This window comes from Phyllobates terribilis, unplaced genomic scaffold (genome assembly GCF_046119375.1).
Source record: "Phyllobates terribilis strain yellow unplaced genomic scaffold, ASM4611937v1 Scaffold_1__5_contigs__length_1240528914, whole genome shotgun sequence".
NCBI classification, from domain to species: Eukaryota; Metazoa; Chordata; class Amphibia; order Anura; family Dendrobatidae; genus Phyllobates; species Phyllobates terribilis.
This window is the reverse complement of record NW_027362761.1, coordinates 1,230,557,980-1,230,579,830: the sequence shown is the minus strand read 5'-3', so window position 1 is coordinate 1,230,579,830 and position 21,851 is coordinate 1,230,557,980. Positions and strand designations below refer to the sequence as shown.

At 50.5% G+C, this 21,851-nt stretch overlaps 1 protein-coding gene across 1 annotated transcript in view; it reads right to left on the bottom strand.

Annotated features, from left to right (window-relative positions):
• The window catches only part of LOXL3 (lysyl oxidase like 3), a 155,044-nt gene extending 133,690 nt beyond the window's left edge, over window positions 1-21,354 (bottom strand). Inside the window, 1 exon segment of the mRNA XM_073649999.1 lies at window positions 21,024-21,354. Within this exon segment, the coding sequence (XP_073506100.1) occupies window positions 21,024-21,057 (34 nt within the window). The 5' untranslated portion in view covers window positions 21,058-21,354.
• Between the last annotated feature and the right edge of the window lie 497 nt (window positions 21,355-21,851).

Here is a 21,851-nt window from a genome sequence, read left to right as displayed (position 1 = left end):
TTATGAAGATCTAAAACATGTCGCCCACTCTCACCTGATTGCCCTCCCATTGATTGAAAATTCCAGACTCTTATTTAATCTTCAAATTATCTGCTAAATCTAAAGGTTCACATATTTTTGCAACTCACAGTCTTGTGATCATTTTCCTCAATAAAAAATATCAAAGTCTAATATTTTCAATACTTTGGGTTTTTTTGGTTCTTTAGTTTTACGACTTGTGTGAAAATCTGATATAATTTTAGGTAAAATATATGCAGAAATCTGGAAAATTCTGAAGGGTTCACAAACTTTCAAGAACCATTGCATTAGAACAACTGAACAGAATGTTGCAGCACAATGCAAAGGAGAATGACTTGCCCAAATACCAGTAGAAGGTCTAACATGAAGACCAGAAAGCCTGGGAGAAACAGCAACAGACAGACCAGCCAAAAAATCTGCAGACGGTATGGCAGAGATACTCAGAAGAAGGTCCGACTGAGGATGCAGAAGGTCTGGCCAATCTGCAACAGAAGATCTGATAAAAAGATTCAGCACAAGATCCAGTCAGAGGATAGCCAGAAACGTCAACAGAAGGCCCGGAAGAGAGGTCAGCAAAAGTCCTGACCGAAAAACCTGAATAAGCACCAGTTCAAAGATCCATAGAAGGTGCCTGGCCCGCACGTGGCACTGTGAAGACTTGTTCAGAAAGAGGACCTTTCACCAAATTGTTCATGTTCAACTGGACACAGGATGTAATATTGGCTGCAGAGTGGACTAACATATCATTATTACTATTACTATTGTTTTTCTTAATTTCACCTCCCCATTGCAAAGATATTAGCAATCAAAGTATTTGGCACCTAATGCATTAATTTTTTTAAGCCCAAGAGGACGTTATCAGAGTTTTATTTTTTTTTTTTGAGGGGGGGGGGGGGCAGGGGAGGTACTTCTCCCTGTATGATGCTGATCAATCATAAGCAGGAAGCAACACACTGGAGAAAAGAGCCACCACAGCTTAGAGCAGAGTTCTCAGTGTTGTGATGCAAGGACACAGCTCTGATCTCCTGCAGCACTGCAGAGTTTAGCTGTGTCACATTACAAACCCTTCTATAAGCTCTCCTGATTACTGTCAGTATCACACTCATGTCTGCTGTGCTCAGGCAGCTTGAACTCACTCTGTAGTGAGGTTAGAACTGTGTCCTTACATCTCACAGAGGAGTCACCTGCCTGTTCTGGACTCCTCCTGTGTGAGATGTAAGGACGGCCCTGCTCTGATCTCACTGCAGAGCGAGAACAAGCTGCCTGAGCACAGCAGACCTGAGTGTGATACTGACACATTTCTGGATGGCAATGTGGGGTAGGTCCAGTACAACACAGATGACTGTGATATGCAAGGAGGAGAGCTAATACAAGGGTTTATAATGTGGCGCAGTTATCTTAGCTGTGCTGCCCCTCTCCTATCACAGGGATCTATTCTAAAAGGTGCTAGCGGCCTTTCAGATCGCATTTTTTTTCCTACATTCAGTGGCACTGTCGGGGCTTATGTCTGGACCCCCCGCAAAACGAGATTCAGGCATATGCGACAACAGGGTCATTGACTATTGACTATAATGATGCAGACAGAGTCACTGTGTGCTTTATTTTCGGCCATATATGCTTATTGGAGGCGGCAGCAAGACATAGTCTACAAGGGATACATTTTACAAGGAGTGTTGTAGTATCGGCGTCTCTGCCCCCTGACAGGCAGAGACGCCGTTCCACTCACCGCCACGCTCCCTGCTTCTCTAGCTGCCGGCACGCGCAGCTCCCCGGGCACTGTGCTTAGGGTGCACGCGCGCTCCCTCCCTCTCAAAGGGGTCACGCGCGCCGTCCTAAGGAGTCCCTGGCCAATGACTGGAGGACCTCTCATTTAAAAGGCACCTCCTCCAAAATGGAGGTGCCCTTGCAAGTTTGTTGCTCTGTATGCTTTACTCAGCTTCAGCCCACAGGTCCTGCTGCCTGTCTGACTACCAGTCCAGTCCGTCTATCAGTCCAGTCTGCCAGCCTACCTAGAGGCTCCTGCCCATCACTTGCTGTGACCACCTGACAGCCTACCTAGAGGCTCCTGCCCGCCACTTGCCATGACCACCTGACAGCCTACCTAGAGGCTCCTGCCTGTCACTTGCCGTGACCACCTGACAGCCTACCTAGAGGCTCCTGCCCGTCACTTGCCGTGACCACCTGACAGCCTACCTAGAGGGTCCTGCACGTCACTTGCCGTGACCACCTGACAGCCTACCTAGAGGCTCCTGCCCGTCACCAGCCGTGCCTGCCTGACAGCCTACCTAGAGGCTCCTGCCTGTTACCTGCCGTGCCTGCCAGTCCGTCTGCCCGGATCACCCATCAAACCTGCAAGCCGTGCTCATCTGCTGTACCGGTCAGTCCCTGCCTTCTGACCCTTGGGAGTCACCTGCTCTCATACAAGGTCGGTCCCCAGAGTAGCACCTGGTCCCTCTGCTCGGTCCTTCCCTGGTCACGGAGTCGATTGAGCCGCTGTACGACCTTGGTCGGTCCGAGTTGATACCTAGTTACGCCCCTCTGGTCCCTCCTTGCACCACAGCACAGAGGTTCCACCACCCGGATCCTTAACAAGTGTCATAGAAAAATTAAAATCCATGAGACATCTCCAGAGGAGGGGAGACGAGCTGACAATTCAAACTCCTTTTGGAAGTAGGACCTTGCATTGAACATATGGGGAACAGAGGAAACTAGTTATAGCTAGAGGGAGAAAAACTAATCAAAACAACGTTTGAAGCAGCAGCCTCCTGCAGTGTTGATATAATTAAACAGGAGATCAGCCTGGTTGTCATTTTCTCAGAAAGAAGTTAGTTTACCATGGGAGGAGAAGTAGGCTTTCCAAGGCATAGGGCTTCCTTTCATAAAGCACAGATTGCAGACCAGCCGGTGCTGGTGATCAGGAATGAATATTGGGGTTTGTACCAATCCGATATATATGAGATATACATTTTTGGCATCATAGCAAAGTGACTGACGTGATGCACTCATTCACATCACTGTAGGGCCACTAGAACTCCTCCAACTTAATAAAATACTGATAGATAATGTGAACCAGGTCATATTTGGTCTCTATGTAAAGGTAAAATCATGATAAAAAATATGTCAATATCTAACGCCTGGGACCTTCAGAGGCCACAATATCTTGTAAGTTGGGGGATCTCAAAAAATCCTGAAGGGCTGAGAACATTCTATAAACAGCACCCACATCAGGTCATCAAGTGGAGGTGTTTGGGTGTAACTTAGAGCTAATAAAAAGCAGAAACTGGATTTGGGTCTGTGTCATTCTGGGAAGACATAGTTCACTGTATGAGTGTCCATTTTCCAAATCAGGAGTGCTTCCCTCCGTATGCTCAGAGCCATTTCTGTGACCAGGTTTAGTAAGTTTCTTTTGTTATCCTTTTTATTTTATGTAATTGTATATACTGTATGGTTTTGTTCCCGTTCTGTATCATCACGTATATATTTATAAACACTGCCTATCCCTCTGGATTTTATATAAAATGTAATTGATCTGTTCCTCTTGTTCTGTAAACCGCACCCCTGAAGACATACGCTACCTGTAACGGGTGTCCAATCGCCTGTATAAACGATTGATGGTGGCAGCTTGTGGTTCTTTTTATTATTGCGGAGCTGGCAGTGACCGTACGGGGGATATACATATACAGTTGGAAGCAGAAGTTTCCATACACTATATAAGAAGACACATCAACATGTTTTTCTCAATATCTGACATGAAATCAGAATAAACCTTTCCCGTTTTAGGTCAATTAGTGTCAGGGTTTCACAGTGACGACACCGGAGAGATCACACAATATCCCACCGCTGCCGTCACTCCGCCAGGGATTCGCGAGCACATGATCCTGACTACTCACTACGTAGGTATCGGTATCATCGGTATCATCTGTGACCAAAAGGTAATGGTTGGGGGATTTGTGTGACTACCCCAGCTGTTATCCTTGACAGGGAGCCTGCATAAAAAAGACCACCTCTCTTTCATATACAAAGCGGAAGCCACCAACCTACCCCTTATCCCCGCCAGGCTGCCTTTTGCCAGAGGGCTGCCCCTCATCCCCAAAGAGCTGCCCCTCATTCCCACTGGGCAGCCCCTAAGCCCGCCAATCTGCCCCTCATCGCTGCAAGGCTGCCCCTACATCACCACAGAGCTGCCCTCATTTCTGCCGGGGCTGCCCTTCGTTGCCGCAAGGCTGCTCTTTATAGCAGCAGGGCTGCCCCTCATCGCCACATGGCTGCCTCTTATCGTCGCAGGGCTGCCCCTCATCTCATCATGCTGCCCTTAATTTCCGCCAGGCTGCCCCTCATTTCTGCCGGGCAGCCCCTCATCCCCGTCGGGCTGCCTCTCATCCAGCCAAGCTGCCCTTCATTTCCATCGGGCTTCCCACTTATAGCTGCTGGGCTGCCCCTGATTTTCACCGGATTTCCCCTCGCCGCCATTGGGCTGCTCCTCGTTGCCGTTTGGCTGCCCTTCACACCTGCCAGGCTGCCCCTCACCTCCTCTCTTCCTCTCATCCCTGGAGCCTCGGCTGTGTGCGACAAGGAATGCGACATATATCGGGTCTTTGGACCGATGCCTCCAATCAACAAAAAATAGCTTACGGAGACAACTTATTGTTTTTCGTAAACAAACCACACGTTCCCCTCCCAATCTCCTATTAGAGCTGCAGCAGTCTGGGAACGTTTCCAACCTTACAACTGTGTCACCCTGGCCTGGATGCCACAAAATGTAATAAAGCAGTGTCTGAAAGCAGGGGGGAGGTTCTCTAGTCAGGGGAACATTAGCATGCAGTACCTCCTGTCTCAGGCCAGTAGGGGGAGCAGGCTGCCCCTATAAAAGCTGGAACTGGGGGCAGGGTTAGGGAGAACTGGATGACCTGTCTCAGCACTGAGACTTGTCCCAGAGCAGAGCAGGGACAGAAAGTTGTATTGCACCTAAGATGAAGTGTGGCAGGAGGAGAGCCACAAGCCAGAGACAAGAGGCGAAGAGAGCCTGTCTTAGCAGATAAAGGACTTAATTTACCAGACTTTGGTGTCTGAGGCTGGGAGGATTCCACATCCCACAGCAGATAACCAGTCCGCAGGGGACTGTATGTTCCTTGGCCTAAGAAACCTGGAGGCTCTGCCACAACAGAAGGGACCAGTAAAGCCGTACCAGGCCGGGAGCAGAAAGGAACCCACGTCGCAGGCCATACAGGCGAGAATACACGGAGAGCTCGGAAACGTGGGCTGTTACCCTATAAGGAGGAGATAGCCAGAAGGAGCGCAGAAAGCACGGTAGGCCTACACCCTCACCAGGGCCAATTTCCCCATTGCTCTCAGACATCCAGGTCCCCTCCTAGCCGGGACTGTTTATGGGTCAGTTTACCTGTTTTAGTAAAGACCCTGGACTGCAACCTGTTGTCTGTGTGCTCCTTCGCGCCTCCAGCACTACCGGTACTGGGACTCTCACCACCATCACTCCCACCATCCATTATACTGCCCTGGGGCCGCACTCTTCCCGTGGGGAGTCACACTACCCTAGCTGCACACCTCATCAGCCCCAGCGGTCTGCATGCAGCTGCGGTTCCTAATAACCGCAATCCACGGGTGGCGTAATCGGACATAATCATCAGCGCATAACAGACTACCACTGGCCTGACCACCCTGAGCCACGGAACCGGGTTGCCACTACTACTCCCATCGTTCCCCTACTGCCCGGATCCGAGTGCCCCACGGCCCAGGGGGCGAGTCAGCTTTAGCGTAGTCGGCAGGATTGCAACCAACCCACCACAAACGGGTATTGCGTGCCTGAAAAAGACTTTGCACTTACCTGAAAAGAGGTTTCCCGCTGTCCGGAGCCGTTTCCCGACGTTTCCAGCCGTCTCCCGCCATCTTCCATCGGTTCCCGCTATATTCAGCCGTTTTCCCGCCATCTTCAGGACGCCGCCCCACGCACCGACGCTGCGCAAGGTCCTGGAAGGGAGAGAGAGCGACGCTGACGTCACCAGGACGCGACGCAAGGTCCTCGTCCAGAGCAGCAGCAGCGGAGCCGCGGCCTACAGAAGAGGATCGTCGGAAGGTAGGCCACGCTTAACTAGGGGGAGGAAGATGTCGGATACAGAGGCGCCCATTACCACCAACGCAGCTGCAGCAGCGGTGATGCCATTTTCCCTGCCCTACTTCCCTGGAGCGGCCTGGCTGCCCAAGTACTCAGGGGAGCCCCATGCCCTAACTGACTTTAAGGAAAGGCTGTACAGTTTGTTCCAAGTCTACCCCCTGACAGAGGAACAGAAGGTCAGCATACTAACAGGGCAGTTAACTGGCGCAGCCCAAAGGGAGGTAAAATCATGGCCCACTGAGGAGAAAAGGACCGTGAAGGGTATTCTGGCCCAGCTGCGGGGTACCTTTGACACACGTACCTCTGCTGAAATTAAAATGAGGTTCTATGGATGTAAGCAGCGGGCACAGGACAGCATCAGAGACTATGCCCTAAATTTACAAGAAGCCTTGAGGGCCATCCAACAAACTGACCCTGGCAGTGTGCAGGAAACGGATAAGCTACTAACAGAACAGTTTATAGAAGGTCTGCTGTCTAGCGCCCACAGGACCCAGCTGCGCCTCATGTTCTTTCAGAACCCTGATCTGACCTTTGCCCAATTCAAGGACAGGGCCATAAGGGTGCTCCGTGAATCCGCAACAAGTGGCACTATAAACCCCCGGCGCCCTGCTCTCACCTACCACCAAGAGGCGGCGCCCTCCTCTATGGACTCCGTGGGGGCTGATGCACAGGCCCTGAACCAAGCCCCGTCGAAAGATCTGCGCCACCAAGCTGACCAGGAGCGTCGCGGCGTTGACCAGGACCGTCCAGGCGTTACAAGTGGACCCGTCAAGACCCATCGAGCTGGCTTCAAGTCCGGAGGATGTCCCGTGGCATCAACAGAGGAGGATCCCATCGTTCCGAGGGAGGCCCACAGACCGCTACGCAGAGGATGGACAGCCCATTTGCCGTCGATGCAACCAGCCCGGACACATTTCCAGGTACTGTAATTTAAACGGGTCCAACCTGGGGCAGAGGGCCAACCCCCAGGCATAAGATCACCAGGCCCTTATAATTGGCGTGATAAGTAAGTTGGGGGGAGCCCGGTTTTACCCGTGGTGCTGGACGGTATCCCCATGAGCGCCTTGCTGGATACTGGGTCGCAAGTAACCACTATCCCTTATGTACTTTTTAAGCAGTATTGGACTGATGCTGATATCACACGGTATCCAGACAGTAACTTGAGCATCATTGCCAGTAATGGCTTACCCGTCCCGCAGATGGGGTTCAAGGAGATGACCATTGGTAAAGTTGAACTGCCGGCACAGGGAGTAATTGTTGTGGACATTGACCGTTGTGAAAGTCACCCTAAAATAACTGTGGGTACTAACGTGATTGAAAATTGTCTTTCAGAGGTAATTGTAATTCTACAACAGGTAGCGGTGAATGCTAGTTCCAGCCAACAGAGAGTCCTCAACAAGGAGATAAAAGCCCTGATGAGACGGCAGCAGGTAGAACTGTCTGGTGGTGAGATCGGTAGTGTAAGACTGAGTGACCCATTCCCCATTTCCATGCCTCCCAAAAGTGAAATGATGATCTGGTGTCGGACTGCAATCGGGTTGTGAGGTAGAGACTACCAAGCCATGGTAGAACCCGTGTACTCTGACAGCAGGCCCACCATTTTGACAGCCCGGGGGGTGGTTGATGTCCGTCATGGGAGGGTGCCCGTCTGCATCCTCAACATTGGGGAGAGGGAAGTACACTTACCCAGGTACGCTACACTCGCCAAACTGTTTGTTGTTGAACACAAAGCTATCAGGGCCGTGGAACCCTTGCCTCCATCTCCACAGGCGGAGGGTAATGGCTCCCAGAAACAAAAGGAGGACTGGTGCCAGAAACTCCATGTGGGTGCTGACTCCACTCCCCTGCACCAAAAACAAGGAGTCTACCGGGTGGTCCAGGAGTACGAGAGAATTTTTAGTAAGCACCCACTAGACTTCGGCAGAGTAAAGGGGATAGAACACCACACCCCCACAGGGAGCCACCCACCGATAAAAGAAAGACACAGACCTGTACCCCCTGCACATTATCAGAACGCAAAGGGCATGCTAAAAGAAATTAAAGAAGCTGGGGTCATTAGAGATAGCTGTAGCCCCTGGGCAGCCCCCTTAGTTCTGGTGAAAAAGAAGGACGGCACCATGAGAATGTGCGTAGACTATAGACAAATCAACCGTATCACCCATAAAGACGCATACCTGCTGCCTAGAATAGAGGAGTCTCTAGCCGCACTAAAATCAGCTAACTTCTTTTCTACTTTGGACCTTACTAGCGGGTACTGGCAGGTTCCTGTGGCAGAGGATGACAAGGAGAAGACCGCCTTCACCAACACGATGGGACTGAGCGAGTTCAACTGTATGCCTTTCGGGCTCTGCAACGCACCAGGGACCTTCCAGCGGTTGATGGAATGCAGTCTAGGGCACCGAAACTTCGAGACGGTCCTCCTTTACCTGGACGACGTGATCGTCTATTCGAAAACCTACGAGGACCATCTAAAGCACCTGGCAGAGGTGTTCGAAGCCCTGGCAGGCTATGGCCTGAAGGTGAAACCATCGAAGTGTCACCTGCTGAAACCAAAGGTCCAGTACCTAGGGCACGTGGTAAGTGCGGAAGGAGTGGCCCCCGACCCCGACAAGGTCACGGCAATCAAGAGCTGGCCAAGCCCCTCGAACATCAAAGAGGTGAGACAGTTTCTCGGATTGGTAGGCTACTACCGAAGGTTCATCCCCGGGTTCACTAGGATGGCAGCTCCTATGCAGGACCTCCTAATCGGACAGTCTAAGTCCAGGAGCCAAAAGCCGCCCTTCAAGTGGGATAAACCGGAAGAGGAGTCCTTCTGCCAGTTGAAGATGGCCCTCACGGGGGATGAGATCCTGGCCTACCCTGATTATGGTCAGCCTTTTATTCTCCACACGGACGCCAGTAATGTGGGACTGGGAGCAGTACTGTCCCAAAACCAGCAGGGCAGAGAAAGGGTGATCGCGTACGCCAGCCGGAAGCTGAGGCCCACCGAGAGGAACCCGGAGAATTACAGCTCCTTCAAGCTAGAATTCTTGGCGGTGGTGTGGGCCGTGACAGAACGCTTCAAGCATTACCTGGCCTCCGCAAAGTTCACTGTGTACACGGACAACAAGCCGTTGACACACCTGGACAATGCAAGACTGGGTGCCCTAGAACAGCGGTGGATGGCCCGTCTCTCCCACTATGACTTCGTGATCAAGTACCGGGCCGGCAAAACCAATGCCAACGCTGATGCCCTATCGAGGATGCCTCACTTACCTGAAGGTGACGCAGACCCAGAAGAGCTGGAGGAGGTAGAACTCCCCGCGTTTCACCGGTATGGAGCCGCTCAATACTCCCACCGTGTGAAGGAGGAGGATCTAACAACCGTGATGATCAATCCCCTACCTCACCACAGCTGGGCCGAGACCCAAGATAGTGACCCTGCCATCCGCCTGGTGAAAGATCTGCTGACCCAGGAGGACGCCCGCATGGATCCGGATACTCCAGAGGAAGCCAAGCAGCTGTGGAAGGAGAAGAGCAAGCTGTTCCTCTACGAAGGCAAGCTGTGCAGAAGGATTGTCAACCACCGGACGCACGAGCTGACCTGGCAAGTCGTGGTCCCAAGGCGGGATGCAGCTATGGTCCTGGGGGCTTACCATGACAGAGCGGGGCACTTCGGTTGGAAGAAACTGGAGTTCCTGCTAAGAGGACAGTTCTTTTGGGTCGGCATGAGAGGGGCTGTAGAAAAATGGTGCAGAGACTGTGGCCCTTATCACCTAAGGAGGAAGGACCGTGCCAGCCAGAAGACACCCTTGAGGCCCATCGTCACCACACAGCCTCTTGAGCTGGTAGCTCTGGACCATGTCAAATTGGCTCCAAGCCGGTCAGGATACATCTACGCCCTGACAATCGTTGACCACTATTCCCGTTTTCTCGTGATGGTCCCGGTAAAAGACTTGACAGCCCAAACAGCGGCCAGAGCCTTCCAACAATACTTCTGCCGTCCACACGGGTATCCGGAACAGGTCCTGACAGACCAGGGTCCAGAGTTCGAGGCTGAAATCTTCCAAGAGTTCTGCAACCTCTATGGCTGTAAGAAGATTCGGACAACGCCTTACCACCCACAAACCAACGGGATGTGTGAGAAAATGAACAATATAGTCATTGACCTCCTGAAGACGTTGCCCCTGGAGGAACGCAGCCTGTGGCCAGAAAAACTGCCAGACCTGATAGACCTATACAACCATATCCCGGTGAATGCTACAAACTGCACCCCGGCTTACCTGATGCGAGCCAGACCAGGTAAGCAGCCCGTAGACCTGGAGATGGGAGTCCTAACGCCTGAGGACACCTCCCCGGATGCGGACTGGGATACGGAAAGGAAACTGTAGTACAAGAAGGTACAGGAGAGTGTGGAGAAGAGCCTGGCCCAGGTGAGAGAGAGGCAAGAAAAACTCTTCAACCAACACGCCCCTGCTGGTCCCCTGGAACCTGGTGAGCAGGTCCTGAGGCGGAAGAGAAGGCTACATAAGTTGGACGACCAGTGGGAAAGGGAACCCTACACCGTACTGCAGTCTGACCACGACAACTCGAAGGTGTGCGTGATCACCAAGGACAAAGGAGAAAGCACTAGTACCTTCTCCAGAGACCACCTCAAAAGGTGCCCCGAGCAACTCCGTAGTGCAGAAGAGGATCAGAGCGACCTTGAACCTGCAGAGGACAAGGAAGAAATGATCAGCACCGTTCTCGGAGAGTTCCCTCAGTCCTGGACTCGAATAAATGATGCCATAGTGGTACCCGTCCTGCATTTCCTGCAACCGGCACAGCAACAACCAACACCAGAGCCGGAAGGTGAAGAGGAGCAAGCGGTTCCAGAGGCAGAAGAGCCTGTATCAGCAGCCCAGGAGAGTCAACCCTCTGCTGACAGTGAGCCTGCCATGCCTGCGGTAAGCCAAAGAACCTGCAGACAGCTGCCTGCCCTACCTGTACACCCATCTGGTAGCTGTACCCCTAACGCTAGTGGGGAAAACCAGGTCAGTCCACCACCAGACAGTGGGTTAAGGAGGTCAACCAGGAGCACAAAGGGGCAGATACCCGCTCACTGGAGAATATAGGATGCACTAAAATTGTAAATAACCCTGTTGCCAAATGTTGAAATGTTTGCCAAGTTACCTGCGTGATTAGTAATTGTGTGTTTCAGTTCCTTACAGTTGCCGTACAGACTCGAAGGTTATGGACTTTTTATAACCGGAATCTTGTATGGACTGCGTTCGGAGCCTAACCAAGGATTGAACTAAGACTGTGAAGGACTTGGGGTAGGACAGCCCCCCACCTGGTTAAGGCTCCCCGTTGTATTGGTGATATGGACACCCGGTCACAGACCACACTGTGACCTTAACAACTCAATCTGTGCGTCGTTTGTCTACTAATGTTTTATGGTCATGCATATTGTCTTTGTTTACCGTTTAGTGCCGGAGTACTAAATTTTACTAGGGGGGAATGTGTCACCCTGGCCTGGATGCCACAAAATGTAATAAAGCTGTGTCTGAGAGCAGGGGGGAGGTTCTCTAGTCAGGGGAACATTAGCATGCAGTACCTCCTGTCTCAGGCCAGTAGGGGGAGCAGGCTGCCCCTATAAAAGCTGGAACTGGGGGCAGGGTTAGAGAGAACTGGATGACCTGTCTCAGTACTGAGACGTGTCCCGGAGCAGAGCAGGGACAGAAAGTTGTATTGCACCTAAGAGGCAGTGTGGCAGGAGGAGAGCCACAAGCCAGAGACAAGAGGCGAAGTGAGCCTGTCTTAGCAGATAAAGGACTTAATTTACCAGACTTTGGTGCCTGAGGCCTGGAGGATTCCACATCCCACAGCAGATAACCAGTCCGCAGGGGACTGTATATTCCTTGGCCTAAGAAGCCTGGAGGCTCTGCCACAACAGAAGGGACCAGTAAAGCCGTACCAGGCCGGGAGCAGAAAGGAACCCACGTCGCAGGCCATACAGGCGAGAGTACACGGAAAGCTCGGAAACGTGGGCTGTTACCCTATCAGGAAGAGATAGCCAGAAGGAGCACAGAAAGCACAGTAGGCCTACACCCTCACCAGGGCCAATTTCCCCATTGCTCTCAGACATCCAGGTCCCCTCCTAGCCGGGACTGTTTATGGGTCAGTTTACCTGTTTTAGTAAAGACCCTGGACTGCAACCTGTTGTCTGTGTGCTCCTTCGCGCCTCCAGCACTACCGGTACTGGGACTCTCACCACCATCACTCCCACCATCCATTATACTGCCCTGGGGCCGCACTCTTCCCGTGGGGAGTCACACTACCCTAGCTGCACACCTCATCAGCCCCAGCGGTCTGCATGCAGCGGCGGTTCCTAATAACCGCAATCCACGGGTGGCGTAGTCGGACATAATCATCAGCGCATAACGGACTACCACTGGCCTGACCACCCTGAGCCACGGAACTGGGTTGCCACTACTACTCCCATCGTTCCCCTACTGCCCGGATCCGAGTGCCCCACGGCCCAGGGGGCGAGTCACAACGAACCAGATCTGAAGCAAAGCTAGTAAATAGACCATAAGTGACGATGAATGAGAGGGTATAACTTGCCCTTCACATGGAAAAATTTGGCCATAAAATATTGGAGACTCTGATTCCAGTGAATATTTCTTGTGTCTCTGACTTGAACTTCACCCCTCTATGTCCAAAAATTTCTGACAAACTCAATTCGTGGCTTTCGGATATTTTTACCTGGTTTAGACGTTATAAGATTATTAAACTAAATGTTCTTCCACACTGTCTCTGCCTCCCCCTGGCCCTTCCTATGTGCCGTCTCTGCCTCCCCCTGGCCCTTCCTATGTGCCGTCTCTGCCTCCCCCTGGCCCTTCCTATGTGCTGTCTCTGCCTCCCCCAGGCCCTTCCTATGTGCCGTCTCTGCCTCCCCCAGGCCATCTCTGCCTCCCCCAGGCCCTTCCTATGTGCAGTCTCTGCCTCACCCAGGCCCTTCCTATGTGCCGTCTCTGCCTCCCCCTGGCCCTTCCTATGTGCAGTCTCTGCCTCCCCCAGGCCCTTCCTATGTGCCGTCTCTGCCTCCCCCAGGCCATCTCTGCCTCCCCCAGGCCCTTCCTATGTGCAGTCTCTGCCTCACCCAGGCCCTTCCTATGTGCCGTCTCTGCCTCCCCCAGGCCCTTCCTATGTGCCGTCTCTGCCTCCCCCAGGCCGTCTCTGCCTCCCCCAGGCCCTTCCTATGTGCACTCTCTGCCTCCCCCAGGCCATCTCTGCCTCCCCCAGGCCCTTCCTATATGCAGTCTCTGCCTCCCCCAGGCCCTTCCTATGAGCAGTCTCTGCCTCCCCCAGGCCCTTCCTATGAGCAGTCTCTGCCTCCCCCAGGCCCTTCCTATGTGCACTCTCTGCCTCCCCCAGGCCATCTCTGCCTCACCCAGGCCCTTCCTATGTGCAGTCTCTGCCTCACCCAGGCCCTTCCTATGTGCCGTCTCTGCCTCCCCCAGGCCCTTCCTATGTGCCGTCTCTGCCTCCCCCAGGCCGTCTCTGCCTCCCCCAGGCCCTTCCTATGTGCACTCTCTGCCTCCCCCAGGCCATCTCTGCCTCCCCCAGGCCCTTCCTATATGCAGTCTCTGCCTCCCCCAGGCCCTTCCTATGAGCAGTCTCTGCCTCCCCCAGGCCCTTCCTATGTGCCGTCTCTGCCTCCCCCAGGCCCTTCCTATGTGCCATCTCTACCTCCCCCAGGCCCTTCCTATGTGCCGTCTCTGCCTCCCCCAGGCCCTTCCTATGTGCCGTCTCTGCCTCCCCCAGGCCGTCTCTGCCTCCCCCAGGCCCTTCCTATGTGCAGTCTCTGCCTCCCCCAGGCCATCTCTGCCTCCCCCAGGCCCTTCCTATATGCAGTCTCTGCCTCCCCCAGGCCCTTCCTATGAGCAGTCTCTGCCTCCCCCAGGCCCTTCCTATGAGCAGTCTCTGCCTCCCCCAGGCCCTTCCTATGAGCAGTCTCTGCCTCCCCCAGGCCCTTCCTATGTGCCATCTCTGCCTCCCCCAGGCCCTTCCTATGAGCAGTCTCTGCCTCCCCCAGGCCCTTCCTATGTGCCATCTCTACCTCCCCCAGGCCCTTCCTATGGGCCGTCTCTGCCTCCCCCAGGCCATGTCTTCCATTCCCCAGGCCCTTCTATGTGCCATCTCTACCTCCCCCAGGCCCTTCCTATGTGCCATCTCTACCTCCCCCAGGCCCTTCCTATGTGCCATCTCTACCTCCCCCAGGCCCTTCCTATGTGCCGTCTCTACCTCCCCCAGGCCCTTCTTATGCACATTCCCCTTTCCTCTGATCCCTGTGCAGTCTATGTTCCAGACCCATTGTGGGTCCATCATGTATATTCGCCCTATATTACATATGTGTAAGATCTGGTGGATCAGCACCCATATCCCTATACATACTGTATAACGGCACACCTCACATGTGTGATAGATTAGTGCTGGTCTCTACTAAGAGATGCTGGGTCCAATGAGAACAATTCTTTTACACCAATGTGATTATCTTATCTATCATGGGTACAACCCCACCCTACCTGTACAGTGCGCTTTCATGTGACCATGGCCCCTACAATAAAACTAACTTGCAGCTTGTTCCTTTACACTCCGGGACCCCATCTCCCTCTCCACTGTACCCATCCTGGGAAATGTAGGGGGCACTTATATCAGGGAAATATCAGGCCAGACATTTATCTGGTTCACAGTGGTTGTTCACTCTCGCAGATCTATCAATGGCTCATAGATTCCCCTGAGGAGCAGTCTCCTTGGGGGAGACTTGGGGATATCCTGGTGTGCAGAGGAGGAACCTAGAATCCTTATATTAGCACACGAGACCTCAGCTCTTCCAGATTCTGAGAGACGGATTCCAGTTTATTCACTAGGTGGAGCTGCGTCCTGTCTGTACTGCCGCCGAAATTGTCCGCATCCACCACATCTCGGTGCTGGCGATGCAACTCTGGGGAGGGGACTCTACACCATACATTTTGGTCCTACCCCTTATTCTCAGAGTATTGGAAAGAAGTACTTAGGAAGGAGACTTCAGGAGGAGCAGGAGATATTCCTCCTCCAGAACTGCCACATTCCTATTACCAGTTACTGCCACTCTTTGTTGCACCATTTACTTAATGGAGACACAGCCTGTATTCCAGTGTTCTGGAAATCTCCTATCCCCACTGTGAAGGATAGGGAGGATGTAATGGCAGCTTACAATCGCCCTATAAGCATGTGTAGCTGTAGCAAGACACCTGGCATTGCAGGTGGTCCCACCTTTCAGTTGCAAAGTCAGGACTCACACCCCCACCAGCTAACTAGAATCTGAGCTACTACAGGAAGACTCCCTGTGGATACAAACCATGTGGTCTGCTTTGTTCAGACAGCTAGGAATTCCATTAGGAGTTATGGAGATACTATATGTCCTAGCCGTACATCGTGTATATTTCCGAGATATACGTCCGTTTCTTGGTTTAACTTTCCATGCTACCGGGGCTGGTTTCTAGCCCGATATAATTCCTACGTCACGGAACGTCACGTTGGTGAAGGTGGGGAAACTGCAATAGGTGATCTGTCTGATGTAATAGTGACACATGTATTGGCAGCAGTGAGATACTGCGTGATCTCTCTGGTGCCATCCTTCACACTTACTGTCCTAAACTGCTGGGGTGAATGAGATTTATTGTATGGAGCTACTAACCTCATTAAGCCAGAAATGTACCTCACTTCTGAACAAAATATGGTTTATTTGGAATGCACATTGTCAGAGGAATACAGGCACCTTATTGGGGGGGGGCTCAACCGCGCTTTCTCTCTAAGGAAACGATGGAAAAAATTTCCCCGACACTTTTTTGAGTTATTTAGTTGACCCCTCACTCCACACCCTTCTCATTCACCATTATCCACATTTCTTTCTTCTCTCTAATGCTATAGCTGGGGTGCACCTACCCCCCGTAGTTTTTTATTTGCCACCAACGCTGATTGACTAAGGTCTCTCCGTTGCTTTGTGAGTTAGGAGAATATTTTTTACACTTATTGATTGCTTCAATCACTTCTAAAGTTGGAGAACAGAAGTCATAGATGTCTGATTCCTTATACGCCAGTAGTTGTTACTGTTTATTACCTTATGTTATACATTTTGGAAAATAATATAAATATTCAATGCAAAAAAAAAAAGGTTGTCAGAAGACTTGACAAAAAGATTCAGAAGAAGGCTCCGAACAAGTCAACCTACAGACCATCAGAAGGGGTGGCTGAAAGATCAGCGGAAAAGGTAACAAATATCAGCTTCAGCACTGGGCCAAAACTCAGCAGAAGGCCCGAAAAAGATTCAGAAGGCTCCGAACAAGTCAACCTAAAGACCATCAGAAGGGGTGGCTGAAAGATCAGCGGAAAAGGTAACAAATATCAGCTTCAGCACTGGGCCAAAACTCAGCAGAAGGCCCGAAAAAGATTCAGAAGGCTCCGAACAAGTCAACCTAAAGACCATCAGAAGGGGTGGCTGAAAGATCAGCAGAAAAGGTAACAAATATCAGCTTCAGTACTGGGCCAAAACTCAGCAGAAGGCCCGAAAAAGATTCAGCAAAAGGCCCAATCAAAGGGCCAGCAAAGAAGTCAGAAGGCATGACCCAAATATCACCAGAGGATGTAGAAGCATTCAGCACACGGCCTAGTCAAAGCTCAGAAAGAAAAGACAGCATAAAGACCAGCACAAGGCAAGGCAGCAGGATCCAAAGAAGAACCAGCAGAAGGACTAGTCCAAATACCAGTCAAAAGCCTGACCAAAAGACCATTAGAAGGACCAGAAGAAAATAGGACAAAAAAAAATAAAGTCTTGACCCAAAGACCTGTAGAAGGTCTGCTCGAAGATCAGTAGAAGCACTTGCAAACAGATTTTGTACAAGGCCTGGTCAGAAGCCCAGCAGAGAGGTCAACAGAAGACCTGGAAAGAGATTAGCAGAAGGATAGAATTACAGACACAGCAAGTCCTTGCTTAGCCGAGACCTTACAGATGAGCAGCAGTCCTGGTGAGGTGAGCTCAGCTGTATGGGTGTCTTTGGATGTATGTGCACAAGTCCGTACAAGGAGTGTATGAGAGATGATCTCTGAGTATACAAGAGTAACTGAGTATACGGATAGTAATGTGACTGTATTAGAAGATAAGTGGTTGTATGTATGACTGTCACTATACAGGAGAGGGGAACTACAGTCCTGCTCATCGTTATTGGCACCCATGAAGATTAAGTACATAAATGTGGAATATCTCCTGAATAAAATGAATAAAGTGAACAGTTTTTTTGTATAGAGACTCGTGTTAAATACAAAAGAGCAAATGATGAACAATAATTTAAACCAAAAAACAATGGGAGGGAAAAATAGAAAAACCTAAAGCTGCTGTCACTGCTATCGGCACCTTACATTAATGTAGTATGGAAACACATTTTGACCCGTCTGTGGTAAATCACAAAAGAGATTCACCTGTGATTAATTGTAGGTGCCCATGTGACATAAATTAGCCAATGGATGATGACTTCACTGTTTTAAAAAGCCACAGGGTAGGCCCTGTTCCTTTGTCACAATGGTAAAAACAAAGGAGCTGTCTGAAAACATCAGAACTGCTATTATTAGTAAACACAAGACTTCCAAAGGGTATAAGGCCATCTCCAAAGACCTTGGTATCCCAGTTTCAACAGTGCGCAACAGAAGTTTGCCAAGCATGGAACGGTAAAGAACCTCCCTGAACGTTGGGGAAAGGAAAATTGACTTCTTCGAAGGTCTTCGAAGGTTGGTGCGAATGGTGGAAAGAACACCACATCAAACATCCAAAGATCTGAAGGCCAACCTGGAACAGTCTGGGGTCATGGTTTCAACAAGTACCATACGCCACACAATAAACCAAGCAGAGCTTTATGGGCAAACGCCAAGGAAGAAACCATTGCTGAAGTAAAGACATAAAAAAGAACGACTGATCTTTACCAAACTGTACCTTCACAAACCACAATTCTTCTGGGAAAATGTTCTGTTTGCAGATGAAACAAAAATAGAGCTTTTTTGGCAATGCAAAGCAACAGTTTGTTTACAGACGGCGCAATGAAGCTTAGAAGGAAAAGAACACCTTACCAACAGTTAAGCATTGTGGAGGATCCATAATGCTGTGGGGTTGCTTTGCTGCATCCAGTACTGGAGGCCTTGACCGTATTACAGGAATCATGTAATCAGAGAATTATCAAGAGATTATAGAGCAAAATTTCCTACCCAATGTAAGAAAACTTGGTTTGAGTCGAAGATCATGAGCTCTCCAGCAAGACAATGACCCAAAGCACCCATCCAAAAGTACACAGGAATGGTTGAAAAGGAAAAAAAATGGACTGCTTTAAAATGGCCAGCAATGAGTCTGACCACAATCCAATTGAAAAACCTTGGGTTGAACTGAAATCTGCCATTGGGAAAAAGAACCTGCAAACATTAAAGAGCTTGAACAAACTGCAAAGGAAGATGGGAGAAAACTCCAGAGAAGAGCAAGAAGCTTATAGATGGCTACAAGGAACGTGTGGAGGCTGTCAGCAATGCCAAAGGGTGTGCAACCAAGTATTAATTAGGGTTAGGGGAGCCTTTATTGCTGCACATGCTGTTTATTCTGTTTCTTTTTGAAATCACAACATTGAAGTTGAAAAATAATGTTTTATTGTTGTATTACTTTGGACCACTAATTGAAAAACCCTGAGGATATAACTTTGGTACATTTCCATTTATTTCTGAAGATATTGTAGTCTATGAAAAAAAAGAAGGGGTGCCAATAACGATGAGCAGCACTGTATATGTGACAATGTGTGATAGTATATGTCTGTATACTAGGTATAGGTGAATGTGTGACTATACAGGACAGTGTGGCTGTATGTGACAATATGACTATGACAGTATGTGATTCTGTCCCTGTATACTAGTGACTATATGACAAGGCATGACTGTAGCTCTGTATACAGGAGAGAGTGGCTGCATGTGACAAGGTATGACTGTAGCTCTGTATACAGGAGAGAGTGGGTGTATGTGACAAGGTATGACTGTAGCTCTGTATACAGGAGAGAGTGGCTGTATGTGACAAGGTATGACTGTAGCTCTGTATACAGGAGAGAGTGGCTGTATGTGACAAGGTATGACTGTAGCTCTGTATACAGGAGAGAGTGGGTGTATGTGACAAGGTATGACTGTAGCTCTGTATACAGGAGAGAGTGGCTGCATGTGACAAGGTATGACTGTAGCTCTGTATACAGGAGAGAGTGGCTGTATGTGACAAGGCATGACTGTAGCTCTGTATACAGGAGAGAGTGGCTGCATGTGACAAGGTATGACTGTAGCTCTGTATACAGGAGAGAGTGGCTGCATGTGACAAGGCATGACTGTAGCGCTGTATACAGGAGAGAGTGGCTGTATGTGACAAGGTATGACTGTAGCTCTGTATACAGGAGAGAGTGGCGGTATGTGACAAGGCATGACTGTAGCTCTGTATACAGGAGAGAGTGGCGGTATGTGACAAGGCATGACTGTAGCTCTGTATACAGGAGAGAGTGGCGGTATGTGACAAGGCATGACTGTAGCTCTGTATACAGGAGAGAGTGGCGGTATGTGACAAGGTATGACTGTAGCTCTGTATACAGGAGAGAGTGGGTGTATGTGACAAGGCATGACTGTAGCTCTGTATACAGGAGAGAGTGGGTGTATGTGACAAGGCATGACTGTAGCTCTGTATACAGGAGAGAGTGGGTGTATGTGACAAGGTATGACTGTAGCGCTGTATACAGGAGAGAGTGGCTGCATGTGACAAGGTATGACTGTAGCTCTGTATACAGGAGAGAGTGGCTGCATGTGACAAGGTATGACTGTAGCTCTGTATACAGGAGAGAGTGGGTGTATGTGACAAGGTATGACTGTAGCGCTGTATACAGGAGAGAGTGGCTGCATGTGACAAGGTATGACTGTAGCTCTGTATACAGGAGAGAGTGGCTGTATGTGACAAGGCATGACTGTAGCTCTGTATACAGGAGAGAGTGGCTGCATGTGACAAGGTATGACTGTAGCGCTGTATACAGGAGAGAGTGGCTGCATGTGACAAGGTATGACTGTAGCGCTGTATACAGGAGAGAGTGGCTGTATGTGACAAGGTATGACTGTAGCTCTGTATACAGGAGAGAGTGGCTGCATGTGACAAGGTATGACTGTAGCGCTGTATACAGGAGAGAGTGGCTGTATGTGACAAGGTGTGACTGTAGCTCTGTATACAGGAGAGTGGCTGTATGTGACAAGGTATGACTGTAGCTCTGTATACAGGAGAGAGTGGCTGCATGTGACAAGGTATGACTGTAGCTCTGTATACAGGAGAGAGTGGCTGTATGTGACAAGGTGTGACTGTAGCTCTGTATACAGGAGAGTGGCTGTATGTGACAAGGTATGACTGTAGCTCTGTATACAGGAGAGAGTGGCTGCATGTGACAAGGTATGACTGTAGCTCTGTATACAGGAGAGAGTGGCTGTATGTGACAAGGTGTGACTGTAGCTCTGTATACAGGAGAGTGGCTGTATGTGACAAGGTGTGACTGTAGCTCTTGTAAGGCAGCGCTTGTCATTATCCTGGGGGATACTCGTTTCGCTGCGTAAATCAACTCACATATGATAAGCTTTCTGTTTTTCTCAAACTCAGTAGTTTATTACACTTCATAAACAGCTTCTTTCCGGGTCCAACCCCGTAACCCGCCGACACACTGATAAAGTCCACGAGCCCAAGTGGCAGACCGGCCCACTTGGCTCTAATTACAGCCTTCCGCAAGGAAATACTAAAACAATGTCCATTTAAATGTCCATAACACACGAGTATTACCTTCGCCGACTTCAGCTGTGATAGTCCTTTCCATACGCCAGCACTGTGGCTCTACGGCTTACCACACGTGGTCTCCAGCCGTCACTCCCTTTAAGGTTTACTGGCATATTACACATATCATACCCAGGCTTCACCCTTCAGGACGCTTGTGTGGCACTCCAAGGCTTACTGGCATCCCCCATACTCTCACACAGGGATCCAGGCTTCACCTCCCAGGAGTCCACCAGGCCTCACCAGAGCGGTGTTCCCCCCACACACACAGGGAACAGCCTCGTGCCTCTCACACGGTGCCCACACAGGAGCTCCCAACACACAGGAACTCCTACACACACACACACACACACACACACACACACACACACACACACATAGGACCTTAACTGTGCGCATAAGGACCTGTGTGATGTCACGGTCATGTGACCAGTCAGTTAAAGGGGAAGGTACATGGTCATTCAAAACACACTGAACCATTAAAGGGATGTCTACTGCATCACATATTCCCCCCCTCTGTTCAAACTTGTGGGGTGGAACACATAATATACACAGTCTATATCCCACAGTTCACACTGAGACCATGCCCTTGACCCTTGCGTTGTCCAGCCCCTGGAACATTAGTCATTGACATTAGCCCACTCCTTAGGGACCTACCATCTGTCAATGTCATATTTCCGGGTCGTAAACTTGTCAGACTTCCCCCGCTCCCAGCGGCTCCCCCGCTCCCAGCGGTCAGTCGTAACCTTGTCAGGTCTCCCCCGCTCCCAGCGGTCAGTCGAAACCCTGTCAGGTCTCCCCCACTCCCAGCGGTCAATACAACAGTGTGACTCCACA